At 42.2% G+C, this 20,652-nt stretch overlaps 1 protein-coding gene across 1 annotated transcript in view; it reads left to right on the top strand.

Moving 5' to 3' along the window:
• Positions 1–3,388: 3,388 nt before the first annotated feature.
• Positions 3,389–20,652, top strand: part of DCBLD1 (discoidin, CUB and LCCL domain containing 1) — a 64,286-nt gene continuing 47,022 nt past the window's right edge. The window contains exon 1 of the mRNA XM_072765443.1: positions 3,389–3,513. Within this exon, the coding sequence (XP_072621544.1) occupies positions 3,435–3,513 (79 nt within the window). The 5' untranslated portion in view covers positions 3,389–3,434. The remainder of the gene's footprint in view (positions 3,514–20,652) is intronic.

Below are 20,652 nucleotides of genomic sequence, written 5' to 3'. Positions count from 1 at the left end.
TTCTTCTCATCTCACTAACATTATTTGCCTTCTTTTTATTTATTTATTTATTTATTTATTTATTTATTTATTTATTTTCATTATTTGCCTTCTAATTGCCATCTTCACCCCTCCCATGCCTTTCAGGCTTTTGAAATCAGTTATGCACCCTTCCTTCCTCTGTGATTCTATAACATTCTGGACTTCTATCATTATACGTATGAGCCAGTATAACTGAAGTTTCTATCATTAGATTATGAATGAAGGAGGCAGAGAAGTATCTGTGTTTGTTTTCATTGTATCTCCATCACATTGTTTTGTACATAGAAATGCTTAAAATATATTTGTTGAGTTGACTTTATTGAACTGAACTGGAAAAAAGAGAGCATTCAGAAAATAGAAGCCTACCTGGGTCTCAAATTTATGTCCCATTTGGTCTTCTTCATGGTCACATCAGGGTTAGTATATGTTAAGGATAAAATTGATTAGATTATTAAATTGAACCACAGTCTAAAGCTTTCCAACTATTTTAGAATAAAACTAGGCTTGCAGTTCTGTTTAATTCTGTTTTACCTAAGCCATACAGAATAGATATTATATCTATGAAACAAGGCAGCTCTGACCAGCTGTTCTCTACTTTTGTAGAAGAGCTAGCAAATATAAACAAAAATTGCATAAGATATGCAAAATAAGAAAGACTGGATGGTAAGTGGGGAGACTAGTTAAATGTGGAGTTGCCCTGTGAGAAACCCTCCCAGAGAAGTTTCACATGATAAGCAGTTCTTTAATCTTAGCACGTGAGATGCTGTAAATGGATCTTACCAGTTATAATTTTTAACAGAATCTCCAAACTTTACATTAGGTTCTGAGATCCCATAAGGCATCATTTAAAAAAATCATAATGGAATCTTCTCAAGAGTTAAACAGAAACCCATGCTTCACATAAAAGTCTATGTGGTTGAAGTGTATCAATTCTGTGAGGTTTATTTCATTACACACAAAATTATACTTGGAAATCTCTTGTATTTTCATGGTTTGCTTTTTTTTCTCTATGCTTTGCTTTTATTTTTTCAAGGAAGGAATGGCATAATGAAAGCACTAGGATCTAGCTTGCCTTCTTGTTTTCTCATTGTTACCAGATCCTAAATCTCGCCTCTGATGTGGCTCAGGATTCTGGTGTAGAATAGATTACTTCATTCCCATGAAGGTATTAGCGGAGATGGAAAAGGTCACCTCTGGGAGCCCACCTGGCTCACCCTGTGAATTCCTCACTAGCAAACAATACTCACATTGTCTTTCCTCATTCATTGCTCACAGAGCCACACCTGTCGGGGGCCAGCAGCAGCTGCCCAAGCTCACCTTAGTAGAAGGAATGAAGAGAAAGAAGAAACAGGGAAAGCTGAAGTTAGGGAGTAATTCAGTGTATCAAAGTAGCTTCCATGCTTTTTTGTGTGAGAACATTCAATATTTTCGTGGGTGTGAATTTGCTCTTCCTACAGATATAAACTTATTTACTGAGTCCTTCGTACATGCCAGATTTTTAAGTACATATTTTATTTTGTCTCTGTGGACGATTAGGGATCATACTCCCCAATGAAACTGAGGCCCAGAGAGAATCAGTCTCAGGTGGCTGAGCCTGAAAGCCACTCCGGCTTGGAGCAGCCTCATTTCTAAAGCCCAAACCCTTTCCTCTAAGCTCTGCGGCCTCTGAGAAAGCAAAGCCCCAAAGACAAACTCGCAATTAAAAAAAATAAAGACCGGGCAGCCCTGGTGGTTCAGTGGTTGAGCACCGCCTTCGGCCCAGGGCCTGATCCTGGAGACTGGGGATCGAGTCCCACGTCGGGCTCCCCGCGTGGAGCCTGCTTCTCCCTCTGCCTGTGTCTCTGCCTCCCTCTGTGTCTCTGATGAATAAATAAATAAATAAAGTCTTCAAAAAAAAAAAAAAAAAAAGACAGAGGGGGAAATGAATGCAGTATGAGGAGAGTCTAGGCGGGGATCCAAAAAGCAGTGCCCCGGCGACTTGCGGGCCGGGCCACCTGCAGGTGTAACCTGGGCTGCGTGTTCCCCGGAAACTGCGGGGCGGGGCGGGGGGGGGGGGGACTGCAAGCGGCCTGGACTGTCGGTGTGTTCAAAATATGTATTTATTTGATTTGCCCACTTCATTTCCACGGCCATTTCCCCATTCAGCGACTCGGTTACAGCCTGTAACTCTCCCAACCTGCACCCCCAACACCTCCCCCCGTCCTCCACCTGCACCCCCCTGCCCCCCGTCCTCCACCTGCACCCCCCTGCCCCCCCGTCCTCCACCCGCACCCCCTGCCCCCCCGTCCTCCACCTGCACCCCCAACACCTCCCCCCGTCCTCCACCCGCACCCCCTGCCCCCCCGTCCTCCACCTGCACGCCCCCCCCTCCGTCCTCCAGGGAGATCGCGCGTCCCAATCTCCCGTGGCTGCTCGCCGGGCGCAGGATCAGGTCAAGCGAGCGCTCTCCGTGGCCTTCCAGGCCCCTCCGCGTGCGCCCCGGTTCCGCGCGCCCCTTCCAGCCCTCGCCCTGCGCCCCCCTGTGCGGCGCGCTCCCCCCCCCCCCCGCCTTCCCCTCCCCGCGCTCCTCCGCACCCCGCGGCTGCCCTCCCGGCCCCCGCCTTCCGCTCGCCCCTCTCCGGGGCTCCGCGTCGAAGCCACTTATTAAGGGAGGCCCTTCCCGGCGGATCCCCCGCCCCGCCCGGGTCTCCCGCGCGCCGCTGGTTCCCCTCGGGGCTCCGACCGCAGCCTGCAGTGGAGACGCGCTCGCCGGGTTCCTTATGACGCCTGCAAAGGTCCCAAGGGCTTAGCCCTGCGCCTGGCTCCCACGGGGCTGCATCACTTTTGAATGAATGAATGAATGGATGGATGAATGAATGAATGGATGAATGGGGGGACTGGAGCTGGAGCCTAACGGTGCCCACCAGCAACCCATCAAGCGGGATTTCGAATCCCTCGGGGCTGCATACAATCCCCGCCCCGCCGGCCCCCAGGGGGCTGCAAAGCCGCGGTGGGGAGCAGCCCTCGAGCCCCCCGCCCCGCCGCGGGGAGGAGGCACCGGGCGCAGCGGGGCTGCGGCGGGGCTGCGGCGGGGCTCCCGGGGTCCCCAGGCCCCCGCGCACCGGGGCGGCGCGGCGGAAGGAAAGGAGACGCGGGCCCCGGGGCGCCCGGAGCCTGCAGCGACCGCGGGCGGCGTCTGGGGCGCCTCCGGCCTCGAGCCGGGCCGCCGGGACCTCGCCTTGCTCCCGCGGGGGCCGGCGCGCGGGGCGGGGCGGGCGGGCGGGGGCGGGGCCGGGCTCCCGGCGCCCCAATGGGACTCGGTGCGGGGCGGCGCTGCGCCCGGGGCGGGCGGGGGAGGCGGCCGGGCCGCGGCTCGAGGGCGCCGCGCGCGCCGAGGGGAGGCCGAGCGCGCCGAGCTGGCGCCCCGCGGGGCCATGGGGCCCGGCGCCCGCCGCCTCCTGGCCGTGCTGCTGGTGGTCTGCGCCCCGGCCCGGCTGCGGGCGGGCGAGCCGGGTGAGTGGGGCGCGGGCCGGGCGGGCGGGCGGCGGGGCCTGCAGGGAACGGAGCCCCCGAGCCGGGTCGCGCCCCCCAGCGCCGCGGCACAGCCGCTGGACACCTCCGCGCCGCCCTGCGCTCCGGGTGCCCCAGACTCCCTGACCCGGGCGCGGAGGGCACAGCCCGGGCCTCCGAGGCCCCGCTCCCCCCGCGCGGCGGCAGGGTGGGGGGCGCCGCCGCCGCTCGCCGCGAGCTGCCTGCACCCCAGGCCGCAGTGGGCGCTGGCGCCAGAGGCGGCCTTCCCGGGGCCCTGCGCCCTGGCTTCGGGTGGGACGTCGTCGTCCCCCCACCGACCCCTCCTCTGCATAGCCGCCGATTAAGGTAGTAGACCCCTTTACCAGCCCTGGATACACCCTTGTTAATTAGAGGTGCGTGGTGTTTTTTTTTTTTATTATTATTTTAATTTTATGGATTTATTCATGAGGGACCCACAGAGAGGCAGAGACCTGGGCAGAGGGAGAAGCCTGATGCGGGACCGATCCCGGGACCCCGGGTCACAACCTGAGCCACGCAGGTGCCCCTGTTGATTAGTTCTTTACTCCTAGGGCCGCTTCCTGCGATTCTTCACTTCTTTTTTTGCCCTTCCGTACTTCTGCCCCTGTTCAACTGAGGCCCTTTAATTGGCACTAACTCTCCAGAATATTTTGACAGCTCCCCCCACCCCCCCCGCCCGGTAATGAAACAGGAATCACAGGGAAACCAAATGCTGGCATTTTCTTCACTGAGCCACGCATCCATTCCCAGTCTGAAAGTTGGGTACTCAGGATGTCAGTACTGGTTCCTAAGTTTGCTTACATACCGATTTCTTCCTTTCTTTCTTTTTTTTTTCTTTAAGCCGAAGTTTGGACAAAATATATCAGCGCTAGCAGAATGCTATGCATGTCGTAAAATTTTATTTTATATTTTTATTTTATTTTTTTTTGTCGTAAAATTTTAATGAATAATGTATGCTTTTATTAAATATGTAGGCTTTTGATCATGGGTGTTGTAAGCATTTACAAAAAAAAAATGTTTCTCGTATCACTGTTAGAAGATGCGGCTTCAATGCTGCATGTCTATGAATGAGTCCAGCAGTGTGTCCCTGCCCCAATCTGGCCACAACTGTTTTGCATTTTTCCAAATGAAGTTTCCAATGTTGTACAACCATCTAGGCTGTTGATTGGGTGCTTTTTCCAGCAGTTCTCTGGCAACAAGTGTGATTGCTTCTATTCTTAAGGAGCTTGGAATGGGAGACTTGACTGGTGGAAGTCAAGCAGTTGACTGGTGGAAGAAGATGCCATTTGAGTTTCCACAACACTTCCTATGTGGTTAGGATGTTAAAAGAACCAAGAAAGACAAAAGTATTTACATAAAAAAGCAAAACTTAGATTTGGGACATTTACTGAAAAAAAAATTTTTTTTTTCTAGGAACTCTGGTCTGATACCTCTGGAGTGAAGTCATAGTGATTTTTTGAATATTTCTCATGTCTGTGATTTTCTCAATTAGCTCTTGGTCATTTATTTTGCAAGTTTCCGTATTTTAAACAGACACACCCATTTTAGGCCTTGAGGTAGGCTACTGGCCATATAGTCAGATAGTGGTCATGGGTGATATTAGCGATTTTGATGTCGAGAAGAGGGCAGTTCTGGGATGCCATTTTGGTTTTAGTGAGAAGATGACGCCATTTTTTACATTTTACCTTCATTATTCTTGGAGTCAGCTTCTTGGGTCCCAACCTGCCTAGTCACCTCTGTCTCCGGAAGCTTTGCAAAGCCCCAGCCCCATGTTATGAATCAGAAGTGCAAATGGGTGGGGCCTGGGAATATGCACCTTAAGAAAAATTCCCCCAGGTAATTCTGATTCTAATCAGCTTTGAGATGGTGGCAACATTTTATAATGTTAGGATTATGATAAAGTGCTGCCATCTGTGTCCTAGACAATTTAATATTACACTTTTAGTCATTGGGTTATATTTCGGGACACAAGTGCAATAATTTAATCTAAATTTTAATAAGTCTAGTCAGTGAAATTATTCCGGTTTTTTATGTCAGAGTCTTGGTGAAGCTATACTAGTTCCTTTGTAGGGCTTCTGTTTGCCTGTCTGGTACTTTTGCTCAATTCATTTTCTAATTTTTTAAAAAATTTTTATTTATTTATGATAGTCACACACAGAGAGAGAGAGAGAGAGAGAGAGAGAGGCAGAGACACAGGCAGAGGGAGAAGCAGGCTCCATGCACCGGGAGCCTGTGTGGGATTTGATCCCAGGTCTCCAGGATCGCACCCTGGGCCAAAGGCAGGCGCCAAACCACTGCGCCACCCAGGGATCCCTCAATTCATTTTCTAAAAAGTGACCACCTCTTCTAATGTTTATAGCCTGTCTGGCACCAGACATCAGGACTTGATGAGCAGAATTTGGTCAGATTTCTGCTCCTCTGGACCAACTTAACTAAATTTAGATATTTACGTAGATTGTTTCACATGGTTTTTAATCCTATGTAATATCACATACAAATTGATCTTTAGTATTAATTAGTATAAATCCATAGGCTTGGATTTGGTCTTCTTACCTTGATTATAAATTTTGAGGACAAAATATCCTAATTCATGTGATGAATTTGTGCTGAAAATCTCTCATGCTCTCCTCCTCGAAAATATCCAGAGACGTATATAAAGAATTTCCTCCTTGTGATTTAAGTGTTAGTGAAGAATAAAAATAAGCAGTTGGTCCCTAAGGAAACTTCAGAGTGTAGAACTGGATACTTTAAAGTTGCCTTAAAAATTCTGCCCAACTCTAATCTGTTACTATCAGAAGATCTGTTCTTAAGTCATCACTCCTGCGTATTTGGTTAGACATGGAACAGCTGATGTCTGATGCTTTGGGTGAGTGGCTTCTTAAAAAGTAAGCCCAAGTTTATTCTGGTATCTTCTGTATCAGTGTGTGCACTCACTCTAGTTTTTCCATCATCTCCGTGGTCTGGGATGGAGTCCTGCCTTGGGCAAGGGGGGGGGGGGAGGGTGTTCCTGCTCAGTGGGGAGTCTGCTTCTCCTCCTCCCTCTGCCTCCTCCCCTCTGCTTGTGCTCTACCTCTGTCTCTCTGTCTCTCTCTCTGTCTAATGAATAAATACAATCTGTTTTTGAAAAAAGAATGTAAGGCCCATGAGGAGCTTTGTGCTTTGAACAGTGTCCAGCACGTGATGGGTGCTCAATAGGGGATATGTGCTAGGTGACGATGGGGAAGAAGGCAGTGGAGACACAGTTCCTGCTTTTAAAGACAAAGCTGAGGATCAAAACCATAACAAGACTAATAAAATAATATGTCCAGCATGACTGTTTTATAGACACAAAGTCTGAAAATATGGATTTAAAACAGAGCAATTTATTCTGGTATAATTGAAGTTTATGCAAAAATACTGTCAGACTTTCAGATTGTAGTTTTCATCAGACTATGGTGTAATTTTGCCTTTTTGCGACTAAAGAGTCATGTTGATGTCATTTTCCAGATGTTTGTTCTCTGCTTTGTATATATAAAAAAATAGTTGTTTGCTTTGGAGGGTGGGGGAGTGGGAGAGACTTAATTAATGGGAAAAAACCCCACATGGTGATTTCCAGCCCAAAGTAGAAATAAGTTCTAACTGCGAGCCATAGTGTGCTAAATTCAGATCAAATGCCAAACCTTCAAAAAAAAAAAAAAAAAAAAAAGCCAAACCTCCTTCCTCTTGGCAGGGAAGAAGAGAGAGTTTTTTTGTTTTTGTTCTTGTTTTTGTGTTTTGTGGGGGAAAGGGAGGAAAATGAGGGAGAGTAGAGATGAAATGGAGCCTTTTATAGCCTCCGCCAGCACCTGGTACAGTGCCTGGTAGGGAAAGGGCTCCAGATAACTATTTCCTGTGGCCTCACATGAATGACGGGGGTGAGGCCTGAGACAATGAGGTGAAGGGTAATATCCACTAAATAGTTTTAAGCAGAATTGCATATACGACTATCATGTGACTTAGGAAGCATTCTGTATGCATTCAAGAAAATAGCTAAATTCAACTCTGAAAAGTTTGGGAATGTCTGAGACTCCTTTACAGGCAACACCAGGAAAGCTGCTTTAAGTTAGGTGCTGGCAGTCTGGAGAATATTGGAGCAAGTGGCATACTGATATGGATCAGAGGAGTCCCCCAAGATCTCCAGATGCTTAGACGTTGAGGGTGTCGGGGACCTGTTTTATCCCAAAAATCACTGGGGACAGTGTTTAGACATTTGTGACATTAGTATTAAGCCATATTTGTCATCTGTGCCTTGACTGTTTACTGCCATTTTGATTTGACCTATAGTTTCTACGAACTATCTCTCTGGGAGCTTTTATGCTGTATGAAATTATACCCAATACTGCAGAAAGGTCTTGTGTCATATATGTGGTAATTTTAGCTTAGGTGGATTTTTTTTGGGGGGGTACGAAAAGCTGCAAAGAATAACGTTGAAACAAGGTAATAGCTAAGTGATTTTGTTTTACCCCGATTCTCCCTAATTTTCATAAAGCTACGCTGGAGCTTTTAAAAAAACCACACACCCACAACACTAAATTTCTCTTTGGATAGGGCTTTCTTTCCTGCTTCCACAAACATATTTCCTAATGCTTACAAGACAGAACAGTTGTGGTACAAAGCAGGATACTGATAAATAATGTTGCACTGACATATCATAATCCTGCAAGGAAGATGTTACACAGAGAACCATAAGGACAAGCTTTTGGTGCACACACACACATAAATACAAATATGTATTCCCACAACTAATGTACATATACACACACGCTCTTATATACCTTCTACTATTTGCTTTTACTAAATGTTAGTTAGATAAAATTACATATATAAAATATGTGTAAGGTATAAAGAACAACAATAAAACTCAAATACCTGGATACTCACTCTACTACCTAGTGTCTACATGCTTTTATAGTCTGTTTTTTTTTTCAACTTTTTATTAAATGCTTTCACCATACTAATTAGGAAGAAATTGTGTTTTTATTTATTTTTAGGATTAGCCTTCAGGCAAACTGAAAACTCACTTTCCAGTCGTTTATTGCCACTGAGGAATATCTAAAGGGAAAATGGAATTTTTGTCTTGGCCAACCAGCTATGGGTCTTGTCGAGATTTTTGTCTTTTGTGTGATTCAAATAACCCTTCCTTGCTTTTGGTGTCAGAATTAAGTTGCTTGTCCTTACCTTATTTGAAAAAATTATTACTTTAAATGTACTAAGTATCAGAAAGTTAAGATGTATTTCTTGGCCCTTCTTGGTTGAGTCTTAATTCATACTTACAGAGGTCAACCTTGTCAATGATTAGACTACTTGAAGTTTATCTTTATTGATTAACCACATTTGTTTTATCACCATTTCCAACTCAAATTACAACCACTATTGTAGCCTTTTATTTCAATGTCCAACATACTTATATTTTAGAAAGGTACATACTTTCAGAAGGGTAAAGAACAGTCTCTCTTTCATCACAAAATTAAAATCCTTCGATATTAGTACTAATCTGGCTCTATTTCACGATTAAATGTGTTGTGTGTTTAGTGGATGTGCCTAAAAGTTGTGTATAAATGACTTTTCTTTTTTCTTTTTCTTTCTCTTTTTTATTTTTATTTATTTATTTAGTTTTTAGTGAGGGAGAGAAGAGGGGAGCACAGAGGAAAAGGGAGAGAGAGAGAGAATTTCAAGCAGGCCTCCTGCCCAGCACAGAGCCTGACCCCGGCGATCAATCTCACAATTGTGAGATCATGACTTGAGCCAAAATTAAGAGTTGGACACTCAAGAGTTGGACTAAGCCACCCAGGCTCCCCTAAATGACTTTTTTATAGAGCACTCTATTCTTGAAAAAAGGAAAAAAAAACCCTAAAACCCTTTTTCACTGTTATTTCTGACAAGGAACAAGGCAAATGGATATTAAAAGGTAATAAATAAACAAACAAACAAACAAACAAATAAATAAATAAATGACAGTCCAGTAAATTTGAGTTACTATAACATAAAACTTCCTACAGGGAATATAGGTAAACATCTCTGTGGGTCTCACTTAATTTTTAAATGGCAGAGTGGATTTAATTCAGCTTTTTATGGCTTTTTACAAAAGCAAGTTTACCTCATATTGAAATATGGTTGATGAAAGTCCAAAGGAGGAAACTTTTGAGACTTACTAGTCTGTAAGACTACTGAAATGTATCTTTTTATTGAATTGCTTCCATTTTGAGTCTAGAACAGAAGCTACTTATGTTGAGAATTACATGAACCAAGATTTGCCTTTTTTTCCCCTCAAAAAGCCCCTGCTTTGACAACAGACTAAAATTGAAGATAGTCTGCAGATAGACAAATGGCCTTGTACCGGCTGTTGCTGCTAGCTCCAAAGGGTTTAGAAATCTTTGAGACCCTCTTGCCTTGTGGATAGGAATTTTTTTTTTCTGTTTTTCATCTTCTTTCTTCTTTCCCCCTTTTCATCCTTATTGCTAGAGTTGTTGTGCCATATTACTAAAATCTTAACAGAAACACTGTTTTCCCCCTGAGGTATTTGAAATATATTACAGGCTTAGTAGTATTTTTCCCCCAAATATTTGTGTCTCTAACTGTTCTCTTACATTACTACAATGCCATGAGCACACCTAAAAATATTAATAGTGCCATCTTAATATCATCTAATACTCAAGTCGTATTCATGTTTTCCCAGTTGACCCAAACATGTCTTTTTACTGCTTTGTACAAAGAAAGATCCAAACAGGGTCCGCACATTACAGTTTGTTATTCTATCTCCTAAGTCACTTGTGTTGTAGCACGAACCTTTGCTCACATGTATTTTATTTTCCTGAGAGGAAATCACAGTCAGTTATAACGTGACACAGCTCACTCTTAGATTCAACCAACTGGCTTCTTGGTGCGCATCCTTTACTTGGTACACCATCCACTGTATTTCTCTATAAACTTGAAATTGGACCTAAAGACTTGATTAGATTCAAGCTCTGTGGTTTTTTTTGGAAAGTACTGCAAAGGTGTCATATGCTGCTAATTGTGTCTCAAGATGCTTGTGTTACTGTTTTTATTATTGGCCCACTTTTCACCAGGCTGAAAATTCTCAGTAACTTAGGAAGGGACAGCTCGATCCTTCTGTTATGAAGTTGCCTTTTCCCCTTATGACCTGCAATTAAGCTATGGGATAGTAGTCTCTTACCCATAAAACTACTCTTCCTCATCAACATTTCACTTAGTGGTTTAAGCATCCATTGACCATTGGTTGTCCACTTCTGATTTTTTTATGGAAATAAAAATGGAAAACCCTACCTTCATATGTATTTTGATTTAGCAAGTGGGTTTTTTTTTGCATCTAATTTAATCCCAACAGTTCTGAGAGCTATAAAGAGATCTGCAATTCAGAAAGATTGAATCATTTACCCCAGGCACATTCACTTTGGTTGTCCAAAATGGGATACAGGTGCATGTCCTACAATCATAGATGCCTTGGGATGGTTTCCTGCCCTTCATCTTAGAGGGAGATCTAAGTGTCCAGGGGAGGTCAAGTTAAGGAAAAGAAGCCTTGGAGAAACACAATTTCAGGAGGCTATTTGTGCAATAAATCTTTAAATTAATAGTCTTTGGTTTCTCTTCGAGGTGATTACGTTTGCCACAGAAATATTATGACTTTTTCAAATCCTAATTAGTAGCTAACCATGTGCTTTTATCTTATTGTGATGAATTCAATGGTGCAGGATATGCAATGTGCAAAGGCAGTGTAATTTTCGGGACTGTGCAATGTGATGGTTTTATAAGGTTTATTTTTTTCTCTATCAACTCTTGCATTTCATCCGTCAGTAGATGCATAATAAGATGCCCTCTCTTTCCTCACTGAGATTTGCTATTTTCTGGTCACTAAACATTGATTATGTTTTCCTTATATGTGGTGCATACATGTATGTTCCCAGAAACTTTCTCATCCTATTTCTCTGTGTATTTTCCACCATATGCTCAAATAATTCTTAAATTGACATTTTTTTTCCCAAGTGTCAGACATGTTACCCTGGCTTAAATGTAGATCTTGAAATTTACTATTGCCTGTCCCAGACTTGTAAATGAAATGTAGAGTGAAAAAAACATGGCAAAGGATTGAGAATACTGACTTGTTCTAGTTTTGGAAGTAGATATTAAAATATAACCATATAAAACCAGTATCTCAAATATTTTTCTTTTTAAAAGAATTTAAAAATTTTTATTTAAATTCAATTTAGTTAACATATGGGGTATGTTAACTGGGGTAGAGTTTAGTGATTTATCAGTTGTACATAACATCCAAGGCTCATTCCATCACGTGCCCCCCCTTGAGCCCATCGCCCAGTTACCCCATCCCCTTACCCCCCTCCCCTCCGTTGACCCTCAGTCTGTTTCCTAGAGCTCAGTATCTCTTATTGTTTGCCTCCCTCCCTCCTTCTCTCATCTTATTTTATTTTTTCTTCCTTCCCCTATGTTCATCTATTTTGTTTCTTAAATTCTACATATGAGTGAAATCATATGGTATTTGTCTTTCTCTGACTTATTTTGTCAGCATAATACCCTCTAGTTCCATAGTTATAAATGGCAAGATTTCATTTCTTTTTATGGCTGAGTAATATTCCTCTGTGTGTGTGTGTGTGTGTGTGTGTGTGTGTGTGTGTGTGTGTGTGTTTCTCTATCCATTCATCTATTGATGGACATCTGAGGTCTTTGAATATTTTGGCTATTATGGACATTGCTGCTATAAACATTGGGGTGCATGTCCCCCTTCAAATCACTGTTTGTATCCTTTGGATAAATACCTAGAGTGCAATTGCTGGGTCGTAGAGTAGCTCTATTTTTAACTTTTTAGGAACCTCAGTATTGTTTTCCAGAGTGGCTGCACCAGTTTGCATTCCCACCAACAGTGTAGGAAGAGGGTTCCCCTTAGTCATTCTGACTAGCGTAAGGTGGTATCTCATTGTGGTTTTGATTTGGATTTTGCTGATGCCAAGCGGCACTGAGCATTTTTTTCATGTGTCTGTTGGCCATTTGTATGTCTTTGGAGAAATGTCTGTTCATCTGCCCATTTCTCAGCTGGGTTTTTTTTTGTTTTTTGAGTGTTGAGTTGGTTAAGTTCTTTATAGATTTTGGATACTAGCCCTTTATCTGATAAGACATTTGCAGGTATCTTCTCTCATTCTCATTGTCTTTTAGTTTTGTTCACTCTTTTCCTTTGCTGTGCAAAGCTTTTTATCTCGATGAAGTCCCAATAGTTCATTTTTGCTTTTGTTTCTCTTGCCAAGAATTTTTCATTTTTAAAAAGATTCACTGCAAGATCTCTATTAGTCGGGGTTAATTAATAGGGGCTGTTTATTTTTTTAAAAAGATTTTATTTATTTATTCTTGAGAGAGAGAGAGAGAGAGAGAGAGAGGCAGACACACAGGCAGAGGGAGGAGCAGGCTCCACTCAGGGAGCCCGATGTGGGACTCGATCCCGGGTCTCCAAGATCACACCCTGGGCTGAAGGCATATGCTAAACCTCTGAGCCACCTGGGCAGCCCAATAGGGGCTGTTTAAATCTCTTGCTACTCAGAGTATATCTTACAGGGATCAGCAGAATAGTCATTACCAAGAACTTTTTTGGACGCGCAGAATTTGCAGGCCCTGCGTATTACTGAGATCCCCAGATGACTGATGTGCCGACAGAAGGTTGATCCATTGAAACCTTCATTTATGGAGCATCTTTTAGGAGCCACATCGGCACTAAGCATAGTGAGTAACCTTTGTTGCAGGTGAAATGGTCACCTCTCAATAGTGTGGTAAAGTCCTTACTTAGATAATTAAAAACAGAGGGTGATGGAATTTCTCATAAGTTTTACAAGACTCCCTGGATGAAACATGGCTATTTTTCTCATGTTAACTTTGAGACAAAAAAGTAGGACTGTAAAAAATTAAATATAATGTGGGTTTTAATACTAGTTGTGCTGCTCAGCACTAGTGTGAGCTTGAGCTATCTGCCTCAGTTTACTCACCTTCTCATTTAGCAGCCACAGCCTTAAAGCCCAGTGGTTGAGGTCCATGGCCTCTGGAGTACAGGTGAGGTTCATATGCCAGGTCAGCCACCTGGGCTGAGTTACCAAGCTTCTTGGAGCCTCATCTCTTGACACAGAGAACAGGGGTAATAACAGGAGGATATGGGATGAAGAAAGGGTGCAGTGGGCTCCAACCGTGCTGTATTGGGAATGGCCTATCTTGTAAGCTGTGGTGTATTCTTGGATGTTTGACATACTACTCTTTGTATATGTCCATATGGACGTATGTGTATATGTGCAATATTTCAGAACTTTAAAAGGGAACTGATATTATCTTATGATCATCATAAGAAGATTGAATAGCATAAAGTCCCTTAGAATACTCTCTGTCACCTTTTACAATAAATGCTTAGTAAATGCTAAGTGTTGGTATTTTCACTGTTTTATTATTATTTTTTCCTATCCCAAAACATTTTGATTCTCACTAATTTTTGAAAACTATATCCAGGAAAGTGAAAACATATGTGCGGGGAGAAGGGGAGAGAAACTGCAAGAGAGAGAAACGTTTATACTTTTAACTTCTAAAACTCAGGTCAATTTTATCTGTACTTGGTAATATTGGATTTTTTTCACTATGGAAGAAAAAGTCAATGTCCAGTTACACTTTGAGTATTGGCGATGTGCATATTTAACATAGAACCAAGGTTAGAAAGTATAGCACATGGTAGAGACAGGAAAGATTTCTCGCGTTTATCTTCACCTCCAGCAATTGCAGCTTGGACATTACATCAACATCCTGACATTATTAGTAAAGGTCAGTGACTGCTTTTCTCTGACTTCCTTATCCTGAGAATCTATTCGACAGAGATAAAATAGTTGTCTTAGACTTGTTTTGCTGCACAAACAAGTTTTTTTCCCCCTTTTATCTGTGAAATTAAGAAACTTCTGTGAAACAATGCACCCAATTTGTTACCAATTCCCCCAAAGCACTTGTAACTTAACAGTGGGAGAAAGGTTTCCTTTTGAAGATCAGATTCACATACTACAATTTTTTCAGTATTGTTCTTAGAACTCTCAAGGCCAATAGCCACTTCTCTGCATCCAATAGCCACCTTAATCCCAGAAGTCCCATTATGGGATCTCTGTGTGTGTCCTACCTTTGAGAGCCTAGCTGGGGAGCTGGCCCTCCCTGTGTGCCCCACAGAACACTATACCCAGAGATGCCCACTGGGAATATGACCACCTGTGTCTCCTGTGAGAGCCTCACTGCACTGCAAGGGCTTTGAGATGTCCTGGGGTGAAGAAAAAGGTGAGATTCTGTAAACTTGTTTATCTTGCAAATCCTTTTTTGGAGATGAGGGCTTGAATTTTCAGTCTCCCAAACACTCAAAAGTGCACAGTGCCCACTTTGGGGGATGCTTACCCAGCAGTTAGTGGGTCCTAGGTACAGACTGGGGGCTAGGGGCATTCTAGTTAGAGTTTCTGGCTACTTCCAGCTCTTAACACTGCCTCATTTGTCCGTACCATGCCCGGTTGTGGTTGGGCTTTTTAAAGATGAGGAAAAAGGATACACAGAAAATGGGTAATTTCTTATGATCATAGAGCCAGCGAGTGAGGGAATTTGGACAGAGGCAGCTAATCCAAAGCAATATTCTGGAGACTTTAATATGTATAATAGTTTTATTATTTTATTTATTTTTTCGTATAGTAGTTTTAAATAAAAATATGGCAGTTAAAATATTTTGAATTCTTACTCTATGCTAGTCTCTATGCTCAATACTTTACTAGCATTATCTCAATGCTCATGATAACCCTAGAAGTCAGACATTGCCATTGTCTCTATATTACAGATGATGAATTGTAGCTGGGAGAGAGGTAAAGGAACTCTCCTGAGGCCACACAGCCAGTCCTGGGCAGGAACCCCATGTCACCATTGTGCTGTCACTTCCCAAGTGTATGGAAATAATTTATAAAATTAGAAAAGCACTAGGTGTGCAAACCCTCTTCCCTCACCCCTATGCCCCTGTCAGTGATCTTTAATTTTCCCTTAGGAGTCACAGGACTGGAGAGTGACCAAGAACCATGGAGTTCTCACTGTTTTTTACTTACAGCACATTAAAGGGTAGCATTAAATTAGGCTCCAAGATTTTTTTTTCCCATTAGGCGTAAATGATGCTTCTTGTGTGAACATTATAATTTTTGATGTCTTGGTGCCCTGATGGAAACATTCTCACATTAGGCAAGGAGTCTTGGATGGGACCTCTTGAAATGACTTGTTTCATTTCCACGCATTCAAATGGATTTATTTTAAGTGATTCTTTCAGCTGATAGGAAACGCTGTGTAGAGAATTTACATGGAGAGACTTTTGACCATAATAAGTACCTTGTGTTTCCTTTTATTTTACTGCCAAATATCTTTCATCTGCTGAGGCAAAAGTATCCTCTTCATTAGATCGTTAGTCATATCGTTAGCATCTATTTTTATATGTGGTGACAATCAGATTCAAAGAGCTTCTACTACAGTTTTGCAGAACTTGGTCATGTGCTTCGTGCTTCGAGTCTATAGTTGTAACTTCTTTCAGCATAATACCCATTTTCTTTTCGAGAAAATGAAAGATTTTGAATAATTGAAGTTTTATCATCATAACTTCTGTCTTACTAGTTTTGTTCTCATGGAACCACTAGTCCCTGCTATCCTGGTTCTTTCATTCCTTGTCAGGCAACAGCGTGAAGAAGTTAAGCTCAGGTGGAGAAGAGCAAAGTTTATGGGAGAGTTATGATGGACAGTGAAATTAGTAATACCTTGGGAAATCTGCTCACACTGCCATCAGACAAAGAACTCTGTAATAATTGCAAGCTCCTCTTTGTGGTTGAGAAGATTGTAGTCATCAAGAGCTCACTTGATCCTAGACATGGGAAGAAATTTTCTCACACCCACATGTGGATGATGATATATGCATTGAGACCTGTTGTAACTTGAATATTAGAAGAGCAAGGATCCAACTGTAATGAAATCATGTTTCTGGAAATGGTTTCACTCTTGTGGTATTTCAGAGCACTCTTTCTCAGGTTACAGGTTGTGACCCATCAGTAAGCAATAAAATCAATTCGGTTGACACAACCAGCATGCTTTCAATTAAAAAAGTGAAACAGAATAGGAAGTATCTCCGTGTGTTACATATGATAGAAAGAATCGTAACATTAAACTTTTCTCTGTTTCTGCATATGTGTATGCATGTGTGCTTAGATTGTAATGCAAAATCTATGTTCTATTGTTTATTTTTTTTTAAGATTTTATTTATTTATTCATGAGAAACAGAGAGGTAGAGTCATAGGCAGAGAGAGAAGCAGGCTCCATGCAGGGAGCCCGACGCGGGACTCAGTCCTGGGTCTCCAGGTTTATGCCCTGGGCCGAAGGCAGCGCTAAACCACTGAGCTATCCAGGCTGCCTCAAAATCTATGTTCTAATCATGGGTCATGATTTTTAAAAAGGTTTGAAGTCTGTTGTTTTAGTGTATGGATTAGTTAATAATTAATCTTAAAGGAATTTTTGCCCTATTTATTTCATGTCATCCAAACAATTTTCCACAAGTGCAGTTCAGTTGAAAGTGTTCTTATGAAGCCTAAATCATACTTTGTAGTATTCCAGAACTTAGTTCATACCAGGTATATCTCAATTTCACTTTTCGGTTAGTGGAACATGATTTCTTATCAAAGGGAAATAGTCTTTTAAGGAAGTTATTGTTTTCCTTTCTTAGTGGGTGGAATTAGAGTAGACTAAATAAACAGTTGATGTGTGGAGACAAGCATCTAGGATTTGTTTTAAGCTTGTTTAGGAAATACCTTGTATATCCATACTTCTGGAACAGCTGACATTAAAAGCACAGAAACATATGCTTTCAAGGCATTTGGAGAACAGATATTGAGCCCATACCTCTGTTTTGAACCTGGCACTTTACTCTCAGGAATTACCTGTTAACGTACTCCTCTCCTCTTGCCTGTGAGCTTCTTAGTATCAGGTAGTTCCCACCTGTTTAATGAGTGAGCTTATTTGTTGTTGTTGTTTTAAGATTTTATCTATTTATTCATGAGAGACACAGAGAGGCAGAGACACAGGCAGAGGGAGAAGCAGGCTCCCTGAGGGGAGCCTGATGTGGGACCCGATCCCAAGAACCCAGGACCACTCCCTGAGCTGAAGGCAGATGCTCAACCACTGAGCCCCCAGGCGCTCACATTGGGTGAGTTTTAAATGACAGTTTGGGAGTATTGATTTAAAATGACTTCTTCCAGTCTGTATACCTTAAGGCTAAGACTTAAGGCTCAAGTAGCCTATGTTACAGATAATATTAGGTAAATTTGGTATTTTTAATTATTTTATTTTTCTGATTTATACATAATATTTTCATATTGTAAGAGTTTAGAAAACAAATGTGTAAATACAATGTAAATCACTTGTTTTTGTTTTTGTTTTTTTTAATTGGTAAGATGTCGTATTTTTCTCTACTTGGATGCAACCCTTTCTAAATGCCTATTTCTCATACTTTGCCCGTCAGCTCATTTTATTTTTTTTAAAATTTATTTATGATAGTCACAGAGAGAGAGAGAGAGAGGCAGAGACACAGGCAGAGGGAGAAGCAGGCTCCATGCACCGGGAGCCTGATATGGGATTCGATCCCGGGTCTCCAGGATCACGCCCTGGGCCAAAGGCAGGCGCCAAACCGCTGCGCCACCCAGGGATCCCTGTAAATCACTTGTAATCCTCCATCATAGCACTTTACACGTTTCCTTTATATCTATATGGGCACACCATTTTCTGTGTTTAAATTAAGTAGAACTCCAAAACATGACTTTAACTTTTCCTTGGTATCACATTGCTTAGAGATATCATAGTTTGACCAACCTTTTCTAATTTAGATTGTTGCCAAATGTTCAGAGTTAAAATACTTAAATTTTGTGTAGAGATCACTCGGGGAGCTATAAAATACTGAGTACTTACAGCTTTTTCCAAAATCCAAACTTTATCCAGTTTTGTTTTTGTAAGATGTTTTGAGAAGGGGTTTGGTCAGTCTCACAAACCAGCTCTGGCTTGAAACAAACCCCAGGCTTCAAGCCCATCATGGAGTGACCACCCTTCACATATTCTGAAAAGGAAAGGAGCTTTCAGCCTAAGGAGAGAGGAAATGATGAATGGTTCAGTGCATGTGCTTTGGCACTTTGGCAATTAAATTATAGTTCAAAGGAAGAAAAAGATAAACATTGCACAGTAGTCACTTTTGAAGAGTAGACAAGTTCCCTGTGGCCAAGCTTCCTCCCTTATTTCCACGCCCCGTCCCCTCACGTTAGAGAGGTGGCAAGTGAATCTAGCTGTCTTGCCCCACACCGTTGCATCACTGTGGCTCACTGCCCATCAGGCCTCCCAACATCATGTGGAGCTTAATCCTCCAAACCAAGGTTGTATTTTTTTCCTTAAAGACTGACCTTCATTTCTTTTTGTTATAGTTTTTGTAAAAAGCTGTATACCCTAATTGTCCAGCTACAGCAACCATCAACCTCTCCCCATATCTTTTTTCTTATCCTCCATCCTCCCTTTTTTTTACTCTCATATTTTAAGGCAAATCTCAGACCTCATGTCATCATGTCATTTCAACCCAGATATGTCCGGAGGCCTCCATAAAAAAAAAGACATTTCTTACATAACCTCAATACCATTATCACACCTAATAAAATGAATAACACCTTCCTGATATATATACCTGATAAACCATTTAAAGAAGATAATACTCCCCTTATCTTCTTTAAATGGTTTTGTAAGGTTGGTTTTTCAAATCAGGATTCAAACAAGATTCATTTGGTTGTCATTTGTTTCCTTTAATCTGAAATACATGCTTCCTCTTAGGCTTCTTCATATACTTCATTGTTGAAGAAACTTGGTCGGTTGCACCTAGAATGTCCCTGCCTAGGTTGGGCTACTGGTGTCCTTGTGGTGTCAATAAACTTGTGCATTTCCTACAGCCTGAAAGTTAGGCCTAAAGACTTGATGAGAGTTGGCGTCGATTATTGATTCATGGTTTGCTTTTTGTCCAGCGTGTTCACAGGTATTGGTGCACAGAGCACATTTTATCCTACCTGGAGACACATAGTATCTGATTACCTTACTTGTGGTCATGCCAGGATCCATCAGTGAGTTTAGAAGGAAATGCCCCAGGCCATTTCAGAGTTCTTCTTCAACCTTCTACCAGTCATTTTCCATCTGCTATGACCATTGTAGGAGTCAGTTACCTCCCATTAGGGACCTGTTTGTTTGATTAGGAGAATATGTCATGAAATTATCCACAGGGAGGTAGGTCTGAGAGGGCAGCAGTACAGATGTTTTTTTAAGATCAAACACAAGTACTTGTTACAACATCAAATATAGAAGAGAGACAAAAATTTTTTTTAAATCCTAGAACCATTGCTAAGTCCCCACCATCAGTGAGGTAGTTTGTTTTTTTTTGTTGTTGTTGTTGTTGTTTGTTTAATCAGTGAGGTAGTTTTAAGGAAAGTCGATATACATTGTGTTTTCTCATCTGTAAACTGGAGCATGTATAAGAGGCCCCCTCAGACATAGCACCCCATGCTCCCCTAGGCACATATGAAAAATATGGGTAATGAATTTGGTACAGAGAGATTTTTTAGAAATCAAAGTAGCCCCCTTTATTGATTGTCATCCCCTATATATCTTTTCAGTGCAAATTTGTATAATATTTTATTTAAGGATAGTTTCATCAGTTTATACAGAATAACAGAATCCAAGTAGTACAGAAAAGAATAAAACAGAAGATGAAAGCCTCCTCATTTTCACCCCGTCAGCCAAACTTAACCAGATCGACAGATGTTTCTAAACTTTTTCTGAGATAACTATGGATTGTGTACAATTACAAGAAACCATCTAGAGAAATGTAGTGTACCCTTTACCTGGTTATCTTGCCAATCACAACCAGGAAATTGGCATCGATACGCAAGAAATGGAACAGGAACTGATTTTTAAATAACTTTTGTCATCGTTCTTGTCAGTGATTCCTCACCAGAGTTAGGTGAGGAGAGT

Source organism: Vulpes vulpes, chromosome 1 (genome assembly GCF_048418805.1).
Source record: "Vulpes vulpes isolate BD-2025 chromosome 1, VulVul3, whole genome shotgun sequence".
In the NCBI taxonomy this organism is placed as follows: Eukaryota; Metazoa; Chordata; class Mammalia; order Carnivora; family Canidae; genus Vulpes; species Vulpes vulpes.
This window is presented reverse-complemented; position numbering and strand designations above follow the sequence as displayed.